The 26,259-nt window shown below is 47.8% G+C and overlaps 1 protein-coding gene across 1 annotated transcript in view; it reads left to right on the top strand.

Moving 5' to 3' along the window:
- Window positions 1-24,351, top strand: part of tiam1a (TIAM Rac1 associated GEF 1a) — a 136,718-nt gene extending 112,367 nt beyond the window's left edge. Inside the window, 7 exon segments of the mRNA XM_090226227.1 lie at window positions 1-22; window positions 24-78; window positions 7,707-7,765; window positions 10,072-10,168; window positions 13,454-13,541; window positions 14,173-14,345; window positions 18,528-24,351. The exon segment at window positions 1-22 is cut by the window's left edge and continues 30 nt beyond it. Of these exon segments, the coding sequence (XP_090082353.1) occupies window positions 1-22; window positions 24-78; window positions 7,707-7,765; window positions 10,072-10,168; window positions 13,454-13,541; window positions 14,173-14,345; window positions 18,528-19,408 (1,375 nt within the window). The 3' untranslated portion in view covers window positions 19,409-24,351.
- Window positions 24,352-26,259: the final 1,908 nt, after the last annotated feature.

Below are 26,259 nucleotides of genomic sequence, written 5' to 3'. Positions count from 1 at the left end.
CCACTCCACCCTGGTGTGGATCGAATCCTCCAGCCTCCCTGGTCAAGGGCAAAAAGGACCCTGAGCTGGCTACCTTCGGTAGGGGATACACTCACTACTAGACACTGGGGATCCATATAGGGCCTAATGTTAAGGGTCTCCTTCTAAATGAGGTTTTTGCAAACCGTACGATTTAACCGTACCGGACAACAAAAAAATCCACGTTGTGGGGGAACAATCTTAGGTGGTAAATGAGCGTCGGACGTCTTGGCTGGTTCAGTGAGACAGGGTTTAGGTCTGCTGGTTCAGTGAGACAGGGTCTAGGTCTGCTGGTTCAATGAGACAGGGTCTAGGTCTGCTGGTTCAGTGAGACAGGGTTTAGGTCTGCTGGTTCAGTGAGACAGGGTTTAGGTCTGCTGGTTCAGTGAGACAGTGTCTAGGTCTACTGGTCAGTAGAACAGGGTTTAGGTCTATTGGTACAGTGAGACAGGGTTTAGGTCTGTGGTTCAGGAGACAGGGTTTAGGTCTGCTGGTTCAGTGAGACAGGGTCTAGGTCTGCTGGTTCAGTGAGACAGGGTCTAGGTCTGCTGGTTCAGTGAGACAGGGTCTAGGTCTGCTGGTTCAGTGAGAAAGGGTTTAGGTACTCTGGTTCAGTGAGACAGGGTTTAGGTCTGCTGGTTCAGTGAGACAGGGTCTAGGTCTGCTGGTTCAGTGAGACAGGGTCTAGTTCTGCTGGTTCAGTGAGACAGGGTTTAGGTCTGCTGGTTCAGTGAGACAGGGTTTAGGTCTGCTGGTTGAGTGACACGGGTCTAGGTCTGCTGGTTCAGTGAGACAGGGTTTAGGTCTGCTGGTTCAGTGAGACATGGTCTGCTGGTTCAGTGAGACAGGGTCTAGGTCTGCTGGTTCAGTACCACTACGTCTTGGCTGGTTCAGTGAGACAGGGTCTAGGTCTGTTGGTTCAGTGAGACAGGGTCTAGGTCTGCTGGTTCAGTACCACTACGTCTTGGCTGGTTCAGTGAGACAGGGTCTAGGTCTGTTGGTTCAGTGAGACAGGGTCTAGGTCTACTGGTTCAGTGAGACAGGGTCTAGGTCTGCTGGTTCAGTGAGACAGGGTCTAGGTCTGCTGGTTCAGTGAGACAGGGTCTAGGTCTGCTGGTTCAGTGAGACAGGGTCTAGGTCTGCTGGTTCAGTGAGACAGTGTCTAGGTCTGCTGGTTCAGTGAGACAGGGTCTAGATCTGCTGGTTCAGTACCACTACGTCTTGGCTGGTTCAGTGAGACAGGGTCTAGGTCTGCTGGTTCAGTGAGACAGGGTCTAGGTCTGCTGGTTCAGTACCACTACGTCTTGGCTGGTTCAGTGAGACAGGGTCTAGGTCTGTTGGTTCAGTGGTTCAGTGAGACAGGGTCTAGGTCTGCTGGTTCAGTGAGACAGAGTCTAGGTCTGCTGGTTCAGTGAGACAGGGTCTAGGTCTGCTGGTTCAGTGAGACAGGGTCTAGGTCTGCTGGTTCAGTGAGACAGGGTCTAGGTCTGCTGGTTCAGTGAGACAGGGTCTATGTCTGCTGGTTCAGTGAGACAGGGTCTAGGTCTGCTGGTTCAGTGAGACAGGGTCTAGGTCTGCTGGTTCAGTGAGACAGGGTCTAGGTCTGCTGGTTCAGTACCACTACATCTTGGCTGGTTCAGTGAGAAAGGGTCTAGGTCTGCTGGTTCAGTGAGACAGGGTCTAGGTCTGCTGGTTCAGTACCACTACGTCTTGGCTGGTTCAGTGAGACAGGGTCTAGGTCTGCTGGTTCAGTGAGACAGGGTCTAGGTCTGCTGGTTCAGTGAGACAGGGTCTAGGTCTGCTGGTTCAGTGAGACAGGGTCTAGGTCTGCTGGTTCAGTGAGACAGGGTCTAGGTCTGCTGGTTCAGTGAGACAGGGTCTAGGTCTGCTGGTTCAGTGAGACAGTGTCTAGGTCTGCTGGTTCAGTGAGACAGGGTCTAGGTCTGCTGGTTCAGTGAGACAGGGTCTAGGTCTGCTGGTTCAGTACCACTACGTCTTGGCTGGTTCAGTGAGACAGGGTCTAGGTCTGCTGGTTCAGTGAGACAGGGTCTAGGTCTGCTGGTTCAGTGAGACAGGGTCTAGGTCTGCTGGTTCAGTGAGACAGGGTCTAGGTCTGCTGGTTCAGTGAGACAGGGTCTAGGTCTGCTGGTTCAGTGAGACAGGGTCTAGGTCTGCTGGTTCAGTGAGACAGGGTCTAGGTCTGCTGGTTCAGTGAGACAGTGTCTAGGTCTGCTGGTTCAGTGAGACAGGGTCTAGGTCTGCTGGTTCAGTACCACTACGTCTTGGCTGGTTCAGTGAGACAGGGTCTAGGTCTGCTGGTTCAGTGAGACAGGGTCTAGGTCTGCTGGTTCAGTGAGACAGGGTCTAGGTCTGCTGGTTCAGTACCATTAAGTCCGGTCTCAGGCTCCGACAAAGTTTACACGAGAAAACTATCTTTAAGATACATATTTTCATGAGCGTAAAAAATATAAACTAAAGTACTTCCAGGTCAAGAAAATAAAAAGAAAATGTACAAAATAAAAGTCCTAAACATAAAAATAGAAACGTCTTTGAGAAGAAAAAAAATAAAATCTAAACATTAACATTGATTTATGAATGTTGATGTGATGTGATCACAGAACTGAAGAAAATCGTACAACCTGGCCAGGTTTATCATCTAGATTTTAATTCGGGAACATCGCAGGAGTGTGACGTGATAATCGTAAAAAAGACTACATTTTATTTATGTAACTAGGCAAATCAGTTAAGAACAAATTCTTATTTTCAATGACGGCCTAGGAACCGTGGGTTAACTGCCTTGTTCAGGGGCAGAATGACAGATTTGTACCTTGTCAGCTCGGGGGTTTAAACTTGCAACCTTGCGGTTACTAGGTCAACGCTCTAACCACTAGGCTGCCCTGCCGCCCCTCTACTCTAACCACTAGGCTACCTGTCGCCCCTCCACTCTAACCACTAGGCTACCCTGCCGACCCTCCACTCTAACCACTAGGCTACATGCCGCCCCTCCACTCTAACCACTAGGCTACCTGCCGTCCCTCCACTCTAACCACTAGGCTACCTGCCGTCCCTCCACTCTACCACTAGTCTACCTGCCCCTCCACTCTAACCACTAGGCTACCTGTCGCCCCTCCCCTCTAACCACTAGGCTACCTGCCATCCCTCCACTCTAACCACTAGGCTACCTGCCGTCCCTCCACTCTAACCACTAGTCTACCTGCCCCTCCACTCTAACCACTAGGCTACCTGCCGCCCCTCCACTCTAACCACTAGGCTACATGCCGCCCATCCACTCTAACCACTAGGCTACATGCCGCCCATCCACTCTAACCACTAAGCTACCTGCCGTCCCTCCACTCTAACCACTAGGCTACCTGCCGTCCCTCCACTCTAACCACTAGTCTACCTGCCCCTCCACTCTAACCGCTAGGCTACCTGCCGCCCCTCCACTCTAACCACTAGGCTACCTGCAGCCCCTCCGCTCTAACTGCTAGGCTACCTGCCGCCCCTCCACTCTAACCACTAGGCTACCTGCCGCCCCTCCGCTCTAACCACTAGGCTACCTGCCGCCCTTCCACTCTAACCACTAGTCTACCTGCCCCTCCACTCTAACCACTAGGCTACCTGCCGCCCCTCCACTCTAACCACCAGGCTACCTGCCGCCCCTCCACTCTAACCACTAGGCTACCTGCAGCCCCTCCGCTCTAACCGCTAGGCTACCTGCCGCCCCTACACTCTAACCACTAGGCTACCTGCCCCTCCACTCTAACCACTAGGCTACCTGCCGCCCCTCCACTCTAACCACTAGGCTACCTGCCGCCCCTAGACTCTAACCACTAGGCTACCTGCCTCCTCTACACTCTAACCACTAGGCTACCTGCCTCCCCTACACTCTAACCACTAGGCTACCTGCCGCCCCTCCACTCTAACCACTAGGCTACCTGCCGCCCCTCCACTCTAACCACTAGGCTACCCTGCCACCCCTCCACTCTAACCACTAGGCTACCTGCCGCCCCTCCACTCTAACCGCTAGGCTACCTGCCGCCCCTCCACGCTAACCGCTAGGCTACCTGCCGCCCCTAGACTCTAACCACTAGGCTACCTGCCGCCCCTCCACTCTAACCACTAGGCTACCCTGCCACCCCTCCACTCTAACCACTAGGCTACCTGCCGCCCCTCCACTCTAACCGCTAGGCTACCTGCCGCCCCTCCACGCTAACCGCTAGGCTACCTGCCGCCCCTAGACTCTAACCACTAGGCTACCTGCCGCCCCCCCACTCTAACCACTAGGCTGCCCTGCCGCCCCTACACTCTAACCACTAGGCTACCCTGAGGAGAGGACGTATATTTAGGCTGTATCGTCTGTCAAACATTCTCCATGTTAACGATCGTAATGATTTTGTGAAGGTTAATGGTCTCTCATACTCTGTCTCGCAAGGCCAGCTAGGCTACTGACTGTAGCAAAGTGTTTCTGGAGAACCTACAGTGTTCAGCCACTTTACGGTATTAATACAACACGTTACAAACCTCCAAGGACTGTTCCCAGGCCAGGTATTAGTAGAAGAGAACAGAGTGGGTGGGTGAGAGCTGTTCCCAGGCCAGGCATTAGTAGAAGAGAACAGAGGGAGTGGGTGAGAGCTGTTCCCAGGCCAGGCATTAGTAGAAGAGAACAGAGGGAGTGGGTGAGAGCTGTTCCCAGGCCAGGCATTAGTAGAAGAGAACAGAGGGAGTGGGTGAGGCCAGTGGTGCATTTTAATTATTGTCTTAGTGGTTAGTCCTCTCTTAGTGGTTAATATTAGGGTTATGTGTTAGTGGCTTCTGCAATGGAGATTTTGTCAAATGCTAACCCCTAAAATCAGACATGTTGGTTGTAAATGTTCTTTAGTAAATGCTTTACAATGTGGTATGAAATTGTGTGCTACTCTAATGCTCTTCCCCCTTCACCCCCCCCCTCTCTTCTCCATCTCCCTCCCCTACCTTCCTCCTCTCTCTCTCCATCTCCCTCCCCCTACCTTCCTCCTCCCGCTCTCCATCTCCCTCCCCCTACCTTCCTCCTCTCTCTCTCCACCTCCCCCCCTACCTTCCTTCTCCCTGTCTCCATCTCCCTCCCCCTACCTCCATCTCACCCTCTCCCTACCTTCCTCCTCCCTCTCTCCATCTCCCTCCCCCTACCCCCATCTCTCCATCTCTCTCCTCCTACCTCCATCTCACCCTCTCCCTCCCCCTACCCCCATCTCTCCATCTCTCTCCTCCTACCTCCATCTCACCCTCTCCCTACCTTCCTCCTCTCTCTCTCCACCTCCCCCCTACCTTCCTTTTCCCTGTCTCCATCTCCCTCCCCCTACCTCCATCTCACCCTCTCCCTACCTTCCTCCTCCCTCTCTCCATCTCCCTCCCCCATACCTCCATCTCTCCATCTCCCCCCCCCTACCTTTGTCTCCGTCTCTCTCCATCTCTCCCTCCCCCTACCTCCCTCTCTCCATCTCCCTCCCCTACCTTCCTCCTCTCTCTCTCCATTCTCCCTCCCCCATACCTCCATCTCTCCATCTCCCTCCCCTACCTTCCTCCTCTCTCTCCCACCCTCCCTACCTTCCTCCTCCCTCTCTCCATCTCCCTCCCCATACCTCAATCTCTCCATCTCCCTCCCCCTACCTTTGTCTCCGTCTCTCTCCATCTCTCCCTCCCCCTACCTCCCTCTCTCCATCTCCCTCCCCTACCTTCCTCCTCTCTCTCTCCATCTCCCTCCCCCTACCTCCATCTCTCCATCTCCCTCCCCCTACCTTTGTCTCCGTCTCTCCCATCTCTCCCTCCCCCTACCTCCCTCTCTCCATCTTCCTCCCCTACCTTCATCCTCTCTCTCCCATCTCCCTCCCCCTACCTCCATCTCTCCATCTCTCTCCCCCTACCTCCATCTCTCCATCTCCCTCCCCCTACCTTTGTCTCCGTCTCTCTCCCCCTACCTCCATCTCTCCATCTCCCTCCCCCTACCTTTGTCTCCGTCTCTCTCCCCCTACCTCCATCCTCCACCTCCCCCCACTACCTTCCTCCTCCCTCTCTCCATCTCCCTCCCCTACCTTCCTCCTCCCTCTCTCCATCTCTCTCCCCATACCTCCATCTCTCCATCTCCCTCCCCCTACCTTTGTCTCCATCTCCCTCCCCCTACCTCCCTCTCTCCATCTCCCTCCCCTACCTTCCTCCTCCCTCTCTCCACTCTCTCCCCATACCTCCATCTCTCCATCTCCCTCCCCCTACCTTTGTCTCCGTCTCTCTCCCCCTACCTCCATCTCTCCATCTCCCTCCCCCTACCTTTGTCTCCGTCTCTCTCCCCTACCTCCATCTCTCCACCTCCCCCACTACCTTCCTCCTCCCTCTCTCCATCTCCCTCCCCTACCTTCCTCCTCCCTCGCTCCATCCTCTCTCCCATACCTCCATCTCTCCATCTCCCTCCCCCTACCTTTGTCTCCATCTCCCTCCCCCTACCTCCATCTCTCCATCTCCCTCCCCTACCTTCCTCCTCCCTCTCTCCATCTCTCTCCCCATACCTCCATCTCCATCTCCCTCCCCCTACCTTTGTCTCCATCTCCCTCCCCCTACCTCCATCTCTCCATCTCTCTCCCCATACCTCCATCTCTCCATCTCTCTCCCCCTACCTCCCTCTCTCCATCTCCCTCCCCTACCTTCCTCCTCTCTCTCTCCATCTCCCTCCCCTTACCTCCATCTCTCCATCTCCCTCCCCCTACCTCCATCTCTCCATCTCCCTCCCCCTACCTCCATCTCTCCATCTCCCTCCCCCTACCTCTCTCTCTCCATCTCCCTCCCCCTACCTCCATCTCTCCATCTCCCTCCCCCTACCTCCATCTCTCCATCTCCCTCCCCCTACCTCTCTCTCTCCATCTCCCTCCCCCTACCTCCATCTCTCCATCTCCCTCCCCCTACCTCTCTCTCTCCATCTCCCTCCCCCTACCTCCATCTCTCCATCTCCCTCCCCCTACCTCCATCTCTCCATCTCCCTCCCCCTACCTCTCTCTCTCCATCTCCCTCCCCCTACCTCCATCTCTCCATCTCCCTCCCCCTACCTCCATCTCTCCATCTCCCTCCCCCTACCTCTCTCTCTCCATCTCCCTCCCCCTACCTCCATCTCTCCATCTCCCTCCCCCTACCTCCATCTCTCCATCTCCCTCCCCCTACCTCTCTCTCTCCATCTCCCTCCCCCTACCTCCATCTCTCCATCTCCCTCCCCCTACCTCCATCTCTCCATCTCCCTCCCCCTACCTCCATCTCTCCATCTCCCTCCCCCTACCTCTCTCTCTCCATCTCCCTCCCCCTACCTCCATCTCCCTCCCCCTACCTCCATCTCTCCATCTCCCTCCCCCTACCTCCATCTCTCCATCTCCCTCCCCCTACCTCTCTCTCTCCATCTCCCTCCCCCTACCTCCATCTCTCCATCTCCCTCCCCCTACCTCTCTCTCTCCATCTCCCTCCCCCTACCTCCATCTCTCCATCTCCCTCCCCCTACCTCCATCTCTCCATCTCCCTCCCCCTACCTCCATCTCTCCATCTCCCTCCCCCTACCTCCATCTCTCCATCTCCCTCCCCTACCTTCCTCCTCTCTCTCTCCATCTCCCTCCCCCTACCTCCATATCTCCATCTCCCTCCCCCTACCTTTGTCTCCGTCTCTCTCCATCTTCCAGTGTTCAAGACTGCGGTGGTCTTTGTGTACAGAGATCGCTCCAAGCAGAGGAAGAAGCTTGTGAGTGTTTCTCTACCTCTGTTACTGTATACTGCTTTGGGGGGCCCGTGTCCTGGAGGGCCTTTTGGAAAGCTTTTAGTTTGGAACAGACACAATGGGGTCACCCGCAGAGTGGATCTGGGTTAATGCTGCTCTCAAAGTCTTCATGTGAAAGTAAAATGGTTGAGTGGTCCAATACAATATGCACTTTCTGTACCCTCCATAGAGGAGAACAGTTTAGATACAGTATTATTACCCTCCATAGAGAACTGTTTATTAGATACAGTATCATTACCCTCCATAGAGGAGAACTATTTAGATACAGTATCATTACCCTCCATAGAGAACTGTTTATTAGATACAGTATCATTACCCTCCATAGAGGAGAACAGTTTAGATACAGTATTATTACCCTCCATAGAGAACTGTTTATTAGATACAGTATCATTACCCTCCATAGAGGAGAACAGTTTAGATACAGTATCATTATCCTCCATAGAGAACTGTTTATTAGATACAGTATCATTACCCTCCATAGAGGAGAGAAGAACAGTTTATTAGATACAGTATCATTACCCTCCATAGAGGAGAACAGTTTAGATACAGTATCATTACCCTCCATAGAGGAGAACAGTTTATTAGATACAGTATCATTACCCTCCATAGAGGAGAACTGTTTATTAGATACAGTATCATTACCCTCCATAGAGGAGAGGAGAACAGTTTACATACAGTATCATTACCCTCCATAGAGGAGAACAGTTTATTAGATACAGTATCATTACCCTCCATAGAGGAGAACTGTTTATTAGATACAGTATCATTACCCTCCATAGAGGATAACAGTTTATTAGATACAGTATCATTACCCTCCATAGAGGAGAACTGTTTATTAGATACAGTATCATTACCCTCCATAAAGTAGAGGATAACTGTTTATTAGATACAGTATCATTACCCTCCATAGAGGACAGGAGAACTGTTTATTAGATACAGTATCATTACCCTCCATAGAGGAGAACTGTTTATTAGATACAGTATCATTACCCTCCATAGAAGAGAACAGTTTAGATACAGTATCATTACCCTCCATAGAGGAGAACAGTTTAGATACAGTATCATTACCCTCCATAGAGGATAACTGTTTATTAGATACAGTATCATTACCCTCCATAGAGGAGAACTGTTTATTAGATACAGTATCATTACCCTCCATAGAGGAGAACTGTTTATTAGATACAGTATCATTACCCTCCATAGAGGAGAACTGTTTATTAGATACAGTATCATTACCCTCCATAGAGGAAAACTGTTTATTAGATATCATTACCCTCCATAGAGGAGAACTGTTTATTAGATACAGTATCATTACCCTCCATAGAGGAGAGGAGAACTGTTTATTAGATACAGTATCATTACCCTCCATAGAGTAGAGGAGAAATGTGTATTAGATACAGTATCATTACCCTCCATAAAGTAGAGGAGAAATGTTTATTAGATACAGTATCATTATCCTCCATAAAGTAGAGGAGAACTGTTTATTAGATACAGTATCATTACCCTCCATAAAGTAGAGGAGAACTGTTTATTAGATACAGTATCATTACCCTCCATAGAGAACTGTTTATTTGATACAGTATCATTACCCTCCATAAAGTAGAGGAGAACTGTTTATTAGATACAGTATCAGTATCATTACCCTCCATAGAGGAGAACTGTTTATTTGATACAGTATCATTACCCTCCATAGAGAACTGTTTATTTAATACAGTATCATTACCCTCCATAGAGGAGAACTGTTTATTTGATACAGTATCATTACCCTCCATAGAGAACTGTTTATTAGATACAGTATCATTACCCTCCATAGAGGAGAGGAGAACTGTTTATTAGATACAGTATCATTACCCTCCATAGAGGAGAACTGTTTATTAGATACAGTATCATTACCCTCCATAGAGGAGAGGAGAACTGTTTATTAGATACAGTATCATTACCCTCCATAGAGGAGAACTGTTTATTAGATACAGTATCATTACCCTCCATAGAGGAGAACTGTTTATTAGATACAGTATCATTACACACTTGCACACTTACACACTTGCCCGTAGCAAACCTTGCTCTAAAAGTGCGTGTGTGTGTGTGTGTTGCCGTGTGTGTGTGTGTGTGTGTGTGTGTGTTGCCGTGCGTGCGTGCGTGCGTGCGTGTGTGTGTGTGTGTGTGTGTGTGTTGCCGTGCGTGTGTGTGTGTGTTGCCGTGTGTGCGTGCGTGTGTGTGTGTGCGTGCGTGCGTGCGTGTGTGTGTGTGTGCATCTCTCTCTCTTTCAGGGCACGTCTCATCGTCCTGCTGTGTCCGATGACAGAGTCCCGTTCCTTTTCCGTCACATGATTTCAACAGACTCCCTACAAGTCCGCGCCCTCACAAGTATGTGTGTGTTTTTAACCCTCTCCATCTTTTCCTCTGATCCCTCCGCCTTTAAGCTTTCCTCTCTACACCCCTCTCACCCTCCATTAGACAGGTCTTCACGGGGTCCCAAAAAAAAGTTGGACCAGGTTCCGAAATGTTCCTTGGCCTTTCACATCCGCACCCGATATGCATTAATACATTTTTTAAATAATATACAAACTCGTTCCCGAATGGACCCGATGACAACTAGACCCGTTTCCTTTTAAACCTGGTCGGATCCAGATCCGGTCTGATCCGAGTGAGGGAAGCAGCAGAAAAGGTAATTTATTAAGCTACTTTAATAAGCGGAGCTGATAAGACACGAGAGAAGGGAGAGAGAGGTGTCGTACTGTGAGAGAGAGACACAGGGAGGTAGAGAGAGGTGTCGTACTGTGAGAGAGGGACACAGGGAGGTAGAGAGAGAGGTGTCGTACTGTGAGAGAGGGACACAGGGAGGTAGAGAGAGAGGTGTCGTACTGTGAGAGAGGGACACAGGGAGGTAGAGAGAGGTGTCGTACTGTGAGAGAGGGACACAGGGAGGTAGAGAGAGAGGTGTCGTACTGTGAGAGAGGGACACAGGGAGGTAGAGAGAGAGGTGTCGTACTGTGAGAGAGGGACACAGGGAGGTAGAGAGAGGTGTCGTACTGTGAGAGAGGGACACAGGGAGGTAGAGAGAGGTGTCGTACTGTGAGAGAGGGACACAGGGAGGTAGAGAGAGAGGTGTCGTACTGTGAGAGAGAGACACAGGGAGGTAGAGAGAGAGGTGTCGTACTGTGAGAGAGGGACACAGGGAGGTAGAGAGAGAGGTGTCGTACTGTGAGAGAGGGACACAGGGAGGTAGAGAGAGAGGTGTCGTACTGTGAGAGAGAGACACAGGGAGGTAGAGAGAGAGGTGTCGTACTGTGAGAGAGAGACACAGGGAGGTAGAGAGAGAGGTGTCGTACTGTGAGAGAGGGACACAGGGAGGTAGAGAGAGAGGTGTCGTACTGTGAGAGAGAGACACAGGGAGGTAGAGAGAGGTGTCGTACTGTGAGAGAGGGACACAGGGAGGTAGAGAGAGAGGTGTCGTACTGTGAGAGAGGGACACAGGGAGGTAGAGAGAGAGGTGTCGTACTGTGAGAGAGGGACACAGGGAGGTAGAGAGAGGTGTCGTACTGTGAGAGAGGGACACAGGGAGGTAGAGAGAGAGGTGTCGTACTGTGAGAGAGGGACACAGGGAGGTAGAGAGAGAGGTGTCGTACTGTGAGAGAGGGACACAGGGAGGTAGAGAGAGGTGTCGTACTGTGAGAGAGGGACACAGGGAGGTAGAGAGAGGTGTCGTACTGTGAGAGAGGGACACAGGGAGGTAGAGAGAGAGGTGTCGTACTGTGAGAGAGAGACACAGGGAGGTAGAGAGAGAGGTGTCGTACTGTGAGAGAGGGACACAGGGAGGTAGAGAGAGAGGTGTCGTACTGTGAGAGAGGGACACAGGGAGGTAGAGAGAGAGGTGTCGTACTGTGAGAGAGAGACACAGGGAGGTAGAGAGAGAGGTGTCGTACTGTGAGAGAGAGACACAGGGAGGTAGAGAGAGAGGTGTCGTACTGTGAGAGAGGGACACAGGGAGGTAGAGAGAGAGGTGTCGTACTGTGAGAGAGAGACACAGGGAGGTAGAGAGAGAGGTGTCGTACTGTGAGAGAGGGACACAGGGAGGTAGAGAGAGAGGTGTCGTACTGTGAGAGAGGGACACAGGGAGGTAGAGAGAGAGGTGTCGTACTGTGAGAGAGAGACACAGGGAGGTAGAGAGAGAGGTGTCGTACTGTGAGAGAGGGACACAGGGAGGTAGAGAGAGAGAGATGTCTTACTGTGAGAGAGGGACACAGGGAGGTAGAGAGAGAGAGATGTCTTACTGTGAGAGAGGGACACAGGGAGGTGTCGTACTGTGAGAGTGACAATCATATCCGACCCAGACCCGTGGTCCCTGTCCCTCCTTCGTTTTACTGTCCCTGTTCCCTCCATTTAACCTGTCCCTCCCCCATTTAACCTGTCCCCCCTCCATTTAACCTGTCCCTGTTCCCTCCATTTAACCTGTCCCTGTTCCCTCCATTTAACCTGTCCCTGTTCCCTCCATTTAACCTGTCCCCCATCCATTTAACCTGTCCCTGTTCCCTCCATTTAACCTGTCCCTCCCCCATTTAACCTGTCCCCCCTCCATTTAACCTGTCCCTGTTCCCTCCATTTAACCTGTCCCTGTTCCCTCCATTTAACCTGTCCCTCCTCCATTTAACCTGTCCCTCCTCCATTTAACCTGTCCCTCCTCCATTTAACCTGTCCCTCCTCCATTTAACCTGTCCCTCCTTCATTTAACCTGTCCCTCCTCCATTTTACCGGGCCCTTTTTCCACCTTCATTTTACCTGTCCTACTCCATCCATCATTCTGCCTCTCATCTCTCTTTCTCTCCACCTATTCTTCTTCCACTAGATAGTAGAGATTTAAGGCGACGTTGATAACTCTCTCTCTCTCTCTCTCTCTCTGCTCTCTCTCTCTGCTCCCTGCTCTCTCTCTCTCTCTACTCTCTCTCTCTCTCTCTGCTCTCTCTCTCTCTCTCTGCTCTCTCTCTCTGCTCTCTCTGCTCTCTCTCTCTCCCTGCTCTATCTCTCCCTGCTCTCTCTCTCTCTCTCTGCTCCCTGCTCTCTCTCTGCTCTCTCTCTCTCTCTATGCTCCCTGCTCTCTCTCTCTGCTCTCTCTCTCTCTATGCTCCCTGCTCTCTCTGCTCTCTCTCTCTGCTCTCTCTGCTCTCTCCCTGCTCTCTCTCTCTCTCTCTGCTCTCTCCCTGCTCTCTCTCTCTATCTCTCTCTCTGCTCTCTCCCTGCTCTCTGCTCTATCTCTCCCTGCTCTCTCTCTCTCTCTCTGCTCTCTCCCTGCTCTCTGCTCTATCTCTCCCTGCTCTCTCTCTCTCTGCTCCCTGCTCTCTCTCTCTGCTCCCTGCTCTCTCCCTGCTCTCTCTCTCTGCTCTCTCCCTGCTCTCTTCCTCTCTCTCGCTCTCTCTCTCCCTGCTCTCTGCTCTCTCTCTCTCCCTGCTCTCTCTCTCTCTCTCCCTGCTCTATCTCTCCCTGCTCTCTCTCTCTCTATCTCTCTCTCTCCTCTCTCCCTGCTCCCTGCTCTATCTCTCCCTGCTCTCTCTCTCTCTATCTCTCTCTCTCCTCTCTCCCTGCTCCCTGCTCTATCTCTCCCTGTGCTCTCTCTCTTTCTCCCTCCCTCTCTCCCTCCCTGTCTCTCCTTGCTAGACTCCGAGGGTACGGCGGTGTGTGAGATAGTTCACATGAGGTCAGAGTCTGAGGGGAGACCAGAGAGAACCTTTCACCTGTGCTGCAGGTGAGTTCTGACATCACAACTGTGTGGCTGACGTCACGCTGAGAACACATCCGATCTGTTTGAACATAGAGCTATTTTCAATTCAATTAAACCTATTCGTGTATCAAGTCAATAAAATACAGAAAAACACATATTGCAGCACAATTACATGTGTGTGCATTGTGTGCTTGTGTGTGTTTACATTAATTTGAATGTGTGTGTCACATGGTCTGTGTGTATTGTGTGTTTGTGTATAGGTTTACATGAATGCGTGTATTGTCTGTATTGTCTGTCTGTCTGTCTGTCTGTCTGTCTGTCTGTCTGTCTGTAGGTCTGTCTGCCTGCCTGCCTGCCTGCCTGCCTGCCTGTCTGTCTGTCTGTCTGTCTGTCTGTCTGTCTGTCTGTCTGTCTGTCTGTCTGTCTGTGTACCTAATATAATTGTGTGTGTGTGTGTGTGTGTCTGTCTGTCTCTCTGTCTATCTGTCTGTCTGTCTGTCTGTCTGTAGGTCTGTCTGCCTGCCTGCCTGCCTGTCTGTCTGTCTGTCTGTCTGTCTGTCTGTCTGTCTGTGTACCTAATATAATTGTGTTTCTACTGTATTTTGTGTCTTTAACGTGTGTCCTAACCCTAACCCTAACGTGTCCCTGACCCCAGTTCTGTGGACAGTAAGAAGGACTTCCTGAAGACAGTCCACTCCATCCTGAGAGATAAACAGCGACGTCAGCTGATGAAGACTGAGTCTCTACCCCTCAACCAGCAGTATGTCCCCTTCGGAGGAAAACGCCTCTGCAACCTCAAGGGAAACAGACCGGCCATGAACAGAGCAGGTAGGTGATATTCTCTGTAACCTCAAGGGAAACAGACCGGCCATGAACAGAGCAGGTAGGTGATATTCTCTATAACCTCAAGGGAAACAGACCGGCCATGAACAGAGCAGGTAGGTGATATTCTCTATAACCTCAAGGGGAAACAGACCGGCCATGAACAGAGCAGGTAGGTGATATTCTCTGTAACCTCAAGGGAAACAGACCAGCCATGAACAGAGCAGGTAGGTGATATTCTCTGTAACCTCAAGGGAAACAGACCGGCCATGAACAGAGCAGGTAGGTGATATTCTCTATAACCTCAAGGGGAAACAGACCGGCCATGAACAGAGCAGGTAGGTGATATTCTCTATAACCTCAAGGGGAAACAGACCGGCCATGAACAGAGCAGGTAGGTGATATTCTCTGTAACCTCAAGGGGAAACAGACCGGCCATGAACAGAGCAGGTAGGTGATATTCTCTATAACCTCAAGGGGAAACAGACCGGCCATGAACAGAGCAGGTAGGTGATATTCTCTATAACCTCAAGGGGAAACAGACCGGCCATGAACAGAGCAGGTAGGTGATATTCTCTATAACCTCAAGGGAAACAGACCGGCCATGAACAGAGCAGGTAGGTGATATTCTCTATAACCTCAAGGGGAAACAGACCGGCCATGAACAGAGCAGGTAGGTGATATTCTCTATAACCTCAAGGGGAAACAGACCGGCCATGAACAGAGCAGGTAGGTGATATTCTCTATAACCTCAAGGGGAAACAGACCGGCCCATGAACAGAGCAGGTAGGTGATATTCTCTATAACCTCAAGGGAAACAGACCGGCCATGAACAGAGCAGGTAGGTGATATTCTCTATAACCTCAAGGGAAACAGACCGGCCATGAACAGAGCAGGTAGGTGATATTCTCTGTAACCTCAAGGGAAACAGACCGGCCATGAACAGAGCAGGTAGGTGATATTCTCTATAACCTCAAGGGGAAACAGACCGGCCATGAACAGAGCAGGTAGGTGATATTCTCTGTAACCTCAAGGGAAACAGACCGGCCATGAACAGAGCAGGTAGGTGATATTCTCTGTAACCTCAAGGGAAACAGACCAGCCATGAACAGAGCAGGTAGGTGATATTCTCTGTAACCTCAAGGGAAACAAACCAGCCATGAACAGAGCAGGTAGGTGATATTCTCTGTAACCTCAAGGGGAAACAGACCAGCCATGAACAGAGCAGGTAGGTGATATTCTCTATAACCTCAAGGGGAAACAGACCGGCCATGAACAGAGCAGGTAGGTGATATTCTCTATAACCTCAAGGGGAAACAGACCGGCCATGAACAGAGCAGGTAGGTGATATTCTCTGTAACCTCAAGGGAAACAGACCGGCCATGAACAGAGCAGGTAGGTGATATTCTCTATAACCTCAAGGGAAACAGACCGGCCATGAACAGAGCAGGTAGGTGATATTCTCTATAACCTCAAGGGGAAACAGACCGGCCATGAACAGAGCAGGTAGGTGATATTCTCTGTAACCTCAAGGGAAACAGACCAGCCATGAACAGAGCAGGTAGGTGATATTCTCTATAACCTCAAGGGGAAACAGACCGGCCATGAACAGAGCAGGTAGGTGATATTCTCTGTAACCTCAAGGGAAACAGACCAGCCATGAACAGAGCAGGTAGGTGATATTCTCTGTAACCTCAAGGGAAACAGACCGGCCATGAACAGAGCAGGTAGGTGATATTCTCTGTAACCTCAAGGGAAATAGACCAGCCATGAACAGAGCAGGTAGGTGATATTCTCTGTAACCTCAAGGGAAACAGACCGGCCATGAACAGAGCAGGTAGGTGATATTCTCTATAACCTCAAGGGGAAACAGACCGGCCATGAACAGAGCAGGTAGGTGATATTCTCTATAACCTCAAGGGGAAACAGACCGGCCATGAACAGAGCAGGTAGGTGATATTCTCTATAACCTCAAGGGGAAACAGACCGGCCATGAACAGAGCAGGTAGGTGATATTCTCTGTAACCTCAAGGGGAAACAGACCGGCCATGAACAGAGCAGGTAGGTGATATTCTCTATAACCTCAAGGGGAAACAGACCGGCCATGAACAGAGCAGGTAGGTGATATTCTCTATAACCTCAAGGGGAAACAGACCGGCCATGAACAGAGCAGGTAGGTGATATTCTCTATAACCTCAAGGGAAACAGACCGGCCATGAACAGAGCAGGTAGGTGATATTCTCTATAACCTCAAGGGGAAACAGACCGGCCATGAACAGAGCAGGTAGGTGATATTCTCTATAACCTCAAGGGGAAACAGACCGGCCATGAACAGAGCAGGTAGGTGATATTCTCTATAACCTCAAGGGGAAACAGACCGGCCCATGAACAGAGCAGGTAGGTGATATTCTCTATAACCTCAAGGGAAACAGACCGGCCATGAACAGAGCAGGTAGGTGATATTCTCTATAACCTCAAGGGAAACAGACCGGCCATGAACAGAGCAGGTAGGTGATATTCTCTGTAACCTCAAGGGAAACAGACCGGCCATGAACAGAGCAGGTAGGTGATATTCTCTATAACCTCAAGGGGAAACAGACCGGCCATGAACAGAGTAGGTAGGTGATATTCTCTGTAACCTCAAGGGAAACAGACCGGCCATGAACAGAGCAGGTAGGTGATATTCTCTGTAACCTCAAGGGAAACAGACCAGCCATGAACAGAGCAGGTAGGTGATATTCTCTGTAACCTCAAGGGAAACAAACCAGCCATGAACAGAGCAGGTAGGTGATATTCTCTGTAACCTCAAGGGGAAACAGACCAGCCATGAACAGAGCAGGTAGGTGATATTCTCTATAACCTCAAGGGGAAACAGACCGGCCATGAACAGAGCAGGTAGGTGATATTCTCTATAACCTCAAGGGGAAACAGACCGGCCATGAACAGAGCAGGTAGGTGATATTCTCTGTAACCTCAAGGGAAACAGACCGGCCATGAACAGAGCAGGTAGGTGATATTCTCTATAACCTCAAGGGAAACAGACCGGCCATGAACAGAGCAGGTAGGTGATATTCTCTATAACCTCAAGGGGAAACAGACCGGCCATGAACAGAGCAGGTAGGTGATATTCTCTGTAACCTCAAGGGAAACAGACCAGCCATGAACAGAGCAGGTAGGTGATATTCTCTATAACCTCAAGGGGAAACAGACCGGCCATGAACAGAGCAGGTAGGTGATATTCTCTGTGACCTCAAGGGAAACTAGTTTCCTTGTGAACTATCAAATTCAGTGTATGGTTATGTCTCTCGTTTCTCTGTGTAGTGTGTTACTGCATTTTCATTCGTCTATGTACTGTGATGTACTAACACTCTCATCTCTCTCTGTCTCTCTCTCTGTCTCTCTCTCTCCTCTCTCTGTCTCTCTCTCTGTCTCTCTCTCTCTGTCTCTCTCTCTGTCTCTCTCTCTGTCTCTTTCTCTGTCTCTCTCTCTCTCTCCTTTCTCTGTCTCTCTCTGTCTCTCTCTCTCTCCTCTCTCTGTCTCTCTCTCTCTCCTCTCTGTCTCTCTCTCTCTGTCTCTCTCTCTCTCCTCTCTCTGTCTCTCTCTCTCTCCTCTCTCTGTCTCTCTCTCTGTCTCTCTCTCTCTGTCTCTCTCTCTCTCCTCTCTCTGTCTCTCTCTCTCTGTCTCTCTCTCTGTCTCCTCTCTCTCCTCTCTCTCTCTCCTCTCTCTGTCTCTCTCTCTGTCTCTCTCTCTGTCTCTCTCTGTCTCTCTCTCTCTCCTCTCTCTGTCTCTCTCTCTCTCTCTCCTCTCTCTATCATCTCTATCTCTCATCTCTTTCTCTCTCGCTCCTCTCATCTCTCTCCTCTCATCTCTCTTTCGCTCTCTCCTTTCTCCTCCTCTCGCTCTTCCCCCTCTCTCTCTCCTGACCTTCTCTTTCTCTCCTGACCCTCTCTCATCTCTCTCTCGTCATTCTCTCTCTCCTCTCCTTCTCATCTCTCTCTCATGTCTCTCTCACTCTCTCCTGACCCTCTCTTTCTTTCGCTCTCTCTCATCCCTCCCTCTCCCTCTCCTGACCCTCTCTCTCTCTCTCATCTCTTTCTCCTCTCCTTCTCATCTCTCTCTCCTGTCCCTCTCTCTCGCTTTCTCTCTCTCTCCTGTCCCTTCCTTTCTCTCCCATCTCTCTCCCTCCAGTCTCAGCCCCGTCTCGGACCCTTGGTCGCAGGAAGCTGGTTAGGAACCGATTCACCATTGACACCGACCTCGTTCTCCATGACAACCACGAAGACTCTAACCCCACCCACTCTACCCATGACCATTCCCACCAGCCTCCACATTCCCACCAGCCTCCACATTCCCACCAGCATCCACATTCCCACCAGCATCCACATTCCCACCAGCATCCACATTCCCACCAGCATCCACATTCGCACCAGCCTCCACATTCGCACCAGCCTCCACATTCCCATAACCCCCTGCTTCCTACCCAGACGCCTCAGCAGCAAACGCTGTTGGCGACTGGAGGCGACACGGACCGCTGGGTGGAAGAACAGTTCGACCTGGGTTGCTACGACGACCAGGGAGGAGTGACGGGGGAGAGGAGGATGGAGGGAGGGATGGAGGTGAAAGAGACGGACATTCTGAGCGACGACGACGAGTACTGCAAGTCAGTCAGGGCTTCATCAACCGAACCCAGCCTCCTGGAAGAGAGGATGGAGGGAGCGACTCTAGAAGAAAGGAACCAAGACCAGGACAGAGGGGTAGACGAGGAGGAGAGGGAGGAGGGGGGAAAGAAAGAGGAGGAGGAAGAGAGGAGGAGCTCCCAGGGCATTCTCCAAGAGGACGAGTGGGGTGAAAGGGGAGAGTCACAGGTAGACTCTGTCTCCCCCGCCCCTCCCCCCTCACGGTCCCCCGCACCCCCGGTGAAGCTTACCCCCCTCAGGAAGCAATGGGCTGCAGAGGGCGTGGCCGGGAAGCAGTGTTCCGTGGAGGGAGTGGCCAAGAGGGACCACTGTGATGTCATCTGGGTGCGACGCGAAGACTACGCCAACGGAGGGAACAACGACGTCTTCTGAGACTGAGGGAGGGAGGGATGAACAACAGAAATAGAGGAAGAGAAGAGAGGGATCAACGCCTTCGATGGAGAAGAGGATATGACAGACAGGGTATGACAGACAGGATTAGACAGGCGGGATATGACAGACGGGATATGACAGACGGGATATGACAGACGGGATATGACAGACGGGATATAACAGACAGGCTATGACAGACGGGATATGACAGACGGGATATGACAGACGGGATATGACAGACAGGGTATGACAGACGGGATATGACAGACGGGATATGACAGACGGGATATGACAGACGGGATATGACAGACGGGATATGACAGACAGGCTATGACAGACGGGATATGACAGACGGGATATGACAGACGGGATATGACAGACGGGACATGACAGACGGGATATGACAGATGGGACATGACAGACGGGACATGACAGACGGGACATGACAGACGGGATATGACAGACAGAATAAGACAGACGGGATATGACAGATGGGAAAAACAGATGGGATATGACAGACAGGTTATGACAGATGGGATATGACAGACGGGATAAGACAGACGGGATATGACAGACGGGATATGACAGACGGGATATGACAGACAGGGTATGACAGATGGGATATTACAGACGGGATAAGACAGACGGGATATGACAGACAGGGTATGACAGATGGGATAAGACAGACGGGATATGACAGATGGGATAAGACAGACGGGATATGACAGATGGGAAAAACAGATGGGATAAGACAGACAAGATAAAACAGACGGGATAAGACAGACGGGATATGACAGACGGGATAAAACAGATGGGATATGACAAACGGGATATGACAGACAAGATAAAACAGATGGGATAAGACAGATGGGATTTGATAGATGGGAAAAACAGACGGGATATGACAGACGGGATATGACAGACGGGACACAAATGTGACTGCTGAGTTCGTTCACACAAGCTTTAAAAAGGAGGTTTTCGAGGAGGGACGAAGGACCCCTGTCGATGTAAAAACTATCTCCCCTCACCGCTCCACGGGTGTATTCCCTAGGAACCAAACAGAAGCAAACAGGGAGGGACTAACCGTGAAACTTAAGAAACACCCGTTTTCATTTACGAAACGTTTTCCATTACAAAACGATTTGCACTAATGAATACAACCCATCGCCCACCTTCTCCTGACAATCCTACTGTCTTCTACTTAGTGACAGACTCACAGTCTCACAATGCCTCAACTGAACTGCTATCAGATGGGAGAGAGAGGCCGCACACGCAAACACACTGGACTATAACGTCTTCACTGAACTAAAATCTCGTTGCCAAAAAAAAAAAAAAAAAAAAAAAGTTTATTTTTCAAACGCAGGAATGATGAGTCATATTTTTTGCTTCTCTGACTTAGAAACTGTGTTTGTTTGTTTGTTTGTATGTAACACTCAAGGGCTGTGTGTAACTTCGAAACCTTGTCTGCATCTCAGATGCTACCGTATCGTGTACCCTTTTCAGTGCACTGTTTTTCACCCTGGACCCATAGGGTTCGTATCCTAAACCTTTCTCTTCAGGGGCTACAGACTGCTGTGTAATATACTACATAGAGATAGCTAGAAGACACAACTTGGATATAAATACACAAAGAGGAGATCTCTTTCCATCTCTATGGTGTACAACCCTGCTAGCTTTACCGCGCTTCTACTGTTCTGCTCGATTATCGGCTGCTGATAGCACTCAGAGCAACTATCCAGGCACAATTATAGCTTATTGTCTTTTCTAAAAATAACATTCTTTTTTTATTCACGTCTACCAAGATATTTGTTCACATCTTGATTTTGTTGACTATGGGGAAATAATTAACTAAACAAAATATTTTGGGGGTTTTTATTTCTGTTTACATGACATCCAGTGTTACTCACTCCCTGACCCTCGCATGGGACAGGATATGACATCATAATAGTAATAATATGACTTCCTGTTTTACTTGAATTTTCTTTGGAGTTTTGTTTGAAAGGAAAATGTTTGACAAAACACCTGCTGTTACTGACTGCAAAGCAGGATCAATGAATCAGCTGACATTGATTATTTATTTTTTTATTTAAAAAGGAAGGAAATAACCATCATTTTTCTGGTTCAGCTAAACTTAGATCCTTGTTTTTGGTTCTTGAGTAAATTAGACCATGCCCATTTCAAGCTTATCTTTTAAAGTAAGAAGTTATTTCAGAATAATTAGGCAAGTAAAGCTGGATAACTCAATAAATATGCTTTTGTAGTATACCCATCTGGACTGCTGCCAATGTCGACCCCACTACTGTGTCACGCTGCCTTCAAAATGCTCCTCAGAACTGGGAAATACGAGGTTCCCAAACGGGAAGTAAACAGTTGAACGACCCTCCCAAGTCGGACTTCCGAGTGGAAAAGTCTGAGGTCATTTTGAGTTGTGATGTTTCGTCACTGACCTTTCTCACCTTTTCAATCAAAAGATTTAAAAAACTAATCAACAGTTTGACATCGTCTAATTCACTGTATCAATGTGGATAATGCAGCTAGTTTGACATCGTCTAATTCACTGTATCAATGTGGATAATGCAGCTAGTTTGACAATATTATCAACATTAAGAAAGCTAGTCAACTCTATCATTAGCTATGTTAGCTAGCTCATCTAGCTAGCAAAAACCTATTTGGTTTAAGAATTGTTTCCGAATTCAAAAGCAATTGAACATTGCAATGTCAGACTTACGACTTTCTAACTGGGAAATGTTTCAGTTCCAACGAGCATTAGCTTCTGACTAACCCTTAAAGGAGTTATCCTTAGCTTCTGACTAAAGGAGTTATCCTTAGCTTCTGACTAACCCTTAAAGGAGTTATCCTTAGCTTCTGACTAACCCTTAAAGGAGTTATCCTTAGCTTCTGACTAACCCTTAAAGGAGTTATCCTTAGCTTCTGACTAACCCTTAAAGGAGTTATCCTTAGCTTCTGACTAACCCTTAAAGGAGTTATCCTTAGCTTCTGACTAACTCTTAAAGGAGTTATCCTTAGCTTCTGACTAACCCTTAAAGGAGTTATCCTTAGCTTCTGACTAACCCTTAAAGGAGTTATCCTTAGCTTCTGACTAACCCTTAAAGGAGTTATCCTTAGCTTCTGACTAACCCTTAAAGGAGTTATCCTTAGCTTCTGACTAACTCTTAAAGGAGTTATCCTTAGCTTCTGACTAACCCTTAAAGGAGTTATCCTTAGCTTCTGACTAACCCTTAAAGGAGTTATCCTTAGCTTCTGACTAACCCTTAAAGGAGTTATCCTTAGCTTCTGACTAACTCTTAAAGTAGTTATCCTTAGCTTCTGTTTCCTCTTGTGGTTTTACGACAAGTCACAATCAAGGCAGCACACAAAGCAAAGACGAAAAACGTTTTCAAACACGACATCTGTTCTTCTTTTGGTTTTACACTATCGAAGACATCAGTCCTCCAAAACCAGACGGCCTCTCTGCTGAGTGGAAATAGAAACTAAAAAGTGTTCCTTTTGAAGTAGAACAAGCCTTCCCTGGTTTCCAGATACGTGTAGTGTACCACAAAGCAGGATCAACAAGTTAACCGGTGAACTTGCCTAAATATTCTGAAATAACTTTATTTATTTAAAACGACAAGCTTGAAATGGGCACGGTCTAAACTGAACCAATAACTAAAAACACGTTTTAAAGTTTAGCTTTCTGATTAATAAAGCAGAAAATATATCTTTATTTTTAGTTGTGTATTTAATGTTAGCTGTTGAACTCATTGATCCTGCTTTGTATACCTCTCCGGATGAGTTGCCAGATCGTTTTTGTTGTTGTCATGTCAAACAGAACGGTATTTATCTACAAATGAGCAAAGATAAAACAAAACAACAACCAAAAAAGTTTGAAATCTGAAGAAGAAGAAAAAAAGCAGGTCTTTGCTGTCTGACATTTTGGTCATTTAACAGACGCTCTTATCCAGAGCAACTTCCTGTCTATTCCCAACCAGGGATCTATGTCCTAATTCCTGACTAGGCCGGCTACTGCTAAACTACTGTGCTTTCTCTCTCACACTGTCTTGTTCTATGTCTATTCTAATACTCGTGGCACAAAACACTGAATACTGTATATGTCTGAAAAACAAACACAGACTAGTGCACCATTTATGGATGTATTGATACTGCACTTCTACTCAACCTGTGGGACAGAATTACATGGAACTGGGCGACTTTCTGATCAAAACAACACATATACAGGATTAAACAGGACCCGGAGTTTTACCTGCACAATATACATTCATAGGGGTTCTATAACCGTTAGAGCTTCTATAACAAGAAACACTCTGGCTCCAGTTATAGCTTTTATATATATATATATATATATATATATATATATATATATATATATATATATATATATATATATATATATATATATATATATATATATATAAAACAAGGGCCCCGAGTTGTTCCTTGTTAGTTCACACAATCATGCAGATAAAACTCCTGGCTCCGAGTTAGCAATGAGACCTACATGCAGGATGTTCAGGAATGCTGGACTAAAAACACAACTAATAGTAGTTGTTGTTGTTGCTGTTGTTAGCGTTAGCACAAATGGCAAATCAATGATGTTTTAATAACTTCTAGGACCTATACTACTACTACTACTACTACTACTACTACTACCCCTGAGATTGTCTGCATCCCAAACGGCACCCTATCCCCTATATAGTGTAATAATTTTGCCCACTTCCCCATAGGGCTCTGGTCTAAAGTAGTGCACTATTTAGGGTATAGGGTAGTGTTTTGGTCTACAGGGTGAAACCTCCTTTGTCTTTTCCCTCTTTTTGTGTATTTTGCATTTTTAAAACTGTGTTCGTACATTAGGACTGTCGATTACCATTAATATAACTATTATTATTATTGTTATTATTATTAAAAAAAATACATTTCTTATCGGATTTTGGTATTTTGTCTTTTTTCTGTGTGTGTGTTTCTCAATATAATATATACAGTGGGGCAAAAAAGTATTTAGTATTTAGACAGACCTGTTAATTAAATGATGAAAAGACGAGGATGAAGCAGTCTGACAATGTAGAAGGCTCATTACAGTTTCTCGATCGGGTACAAGCATCTTTTGGAACTGTGGTTAAACCTATAGCAAACCAACCATGGTCAAATGAATTGTGGTTACATGTACCTATAGCAAACCAACCATGGTCAAATGAATTGTGGTTACATGTACCTATAGCAAACCAACCATGGTCAAATTAACTGGTTAAATGTACCTATAGCAAACCAACCATGGTCAAATTAACTGGAGTTAAACGGACCTATAGCAAACCAACCATGGTCAAATTAACTGGAGTTAAATGTACCTTTGGCAAACCAACCATGGTCAAATTAACTATTGATAAACATACCTATAGCAAACCAACCACGGTCAAATGAATTGGTTAAACGGACCTATAGCAAACCAACCATGGTCAAATGAACTGGTTAAACGGACCTATAGCAAACCAACCATGGTCAAATGAACTGGTTAAACGGACCTATAGCAAACCAACCATGGTCAAATTAACTGGAGTTAAATGTACCTTTGGCAAACCAACCATGGTCAAATTAACTATTGATAAACATACCTATAGCAAACCAACCATGGTCAAATGAACTGGTTAAACGGACCTATAGCAAACCAACCATGGTCAAATGAACTGGTTAAACGGACCTATAGCAAACCAACCATGGTCAAATGATTAAATAGATTTTCAGAATGTCAGATTAAGTTCCTACCTTTGTTTCCTGGATCGAATATCTTAGACCCAATTTTTTGCTAAACTTTATATACAATTGTCATAAATGAATACAAAGTTGAGTGTAAAAAGTGTTTAGCTCACAGAATATCAACACGTAGCAGGCTGCACAAAATGTTAAATGTCTTCAGTAGTAGTAGACTATAAGGAAAGATGAGGACTGTCTAACTGCTATGATTCTTGACAACACTGCAGAGAAGAAAGTTGAGTTATTTTGTAAGTAACTTTGGGGTTTTACTCCTAAACACATCATCTCCAACATTAAAGCTTTGTTTTCGATGTGATTTGAGACTTGGTTGATATTAGTTGTGTTCCTACATTGTATTCACCAGGGTCCTTATTTCTTTAGTGGGTTGTGTTTCTGCATCGGTGGAAAGTTGCCGAGCCGATGAGCCCACCAGCCTTCACATCGAATACATGCATCTGGATTACGATGATGGTGATGAATGAATCACACAATGTGGATATTTAATTGTTTTCCTTTTGATCAGGAATAATATTTAATTTGATGTGTATGAATTGGGGGGGTGAAATATGCATAAAAAAAGGACAGTAAATTACCCATAATTCCTGCATCTTTTGATAGTTGTATTTCCAAATTTGATCATCATGATTTAGTTACTGCAAAGACAATCTATTGATCTGAAATCAAATCTACCTAAAAGACAGACTAACTTTCTGTTTTGTCAGCTTAGATTCAACAAATATATGTTTGTGTTCATCTTTTTTGCAGACAGTCATGTTTTAAAGAATGCACTTGCGATTCTGACGGTATCATTTGGTTTGGATTCATGTATTTGTTTTGAGAAGACAGCTCTATTCTAAAAATAAAATAAAAAGTCCTGTTTTGCAAACTGTCACATAGTTTTGTGTCTTGTGAACACCGTTTCGACAACTGACAACGTTGTTACAAAAAAAATGCATGTATGAGATTGAGAAACTGTAAAACTGTAAATAGTGGAGTCTCTTATCTGTTTAGAAGTGTGAATGGATTATTCAAATTAAATTCACCGGATTGACCACCAGGTGGCAGTGATTCGTCATGGGAAAGTGTTT

This window comes from Oncorhynchus mykiss, chromosome 29 (genome assembly GCF_057628025.1).
Source record: "Oncorhynchus mykiss isolate SJ-2025 chromosome 29, ASM5762802v1, whole genome shotgun sequence".
NCBI classification, from domain to species: domain Eukaryota; kingdom Metazoa; phylum Chordata; class Actinopteri; order Salmoniformes; family Salmonidae; genus Oncorhynchus; species Oncorhynchus mykiss.
The sequence above is the reverse complement of the archived record's forward strand: the minus strand, read 5'-3'. Positions and strand labels throughout refer to the sequence as shown.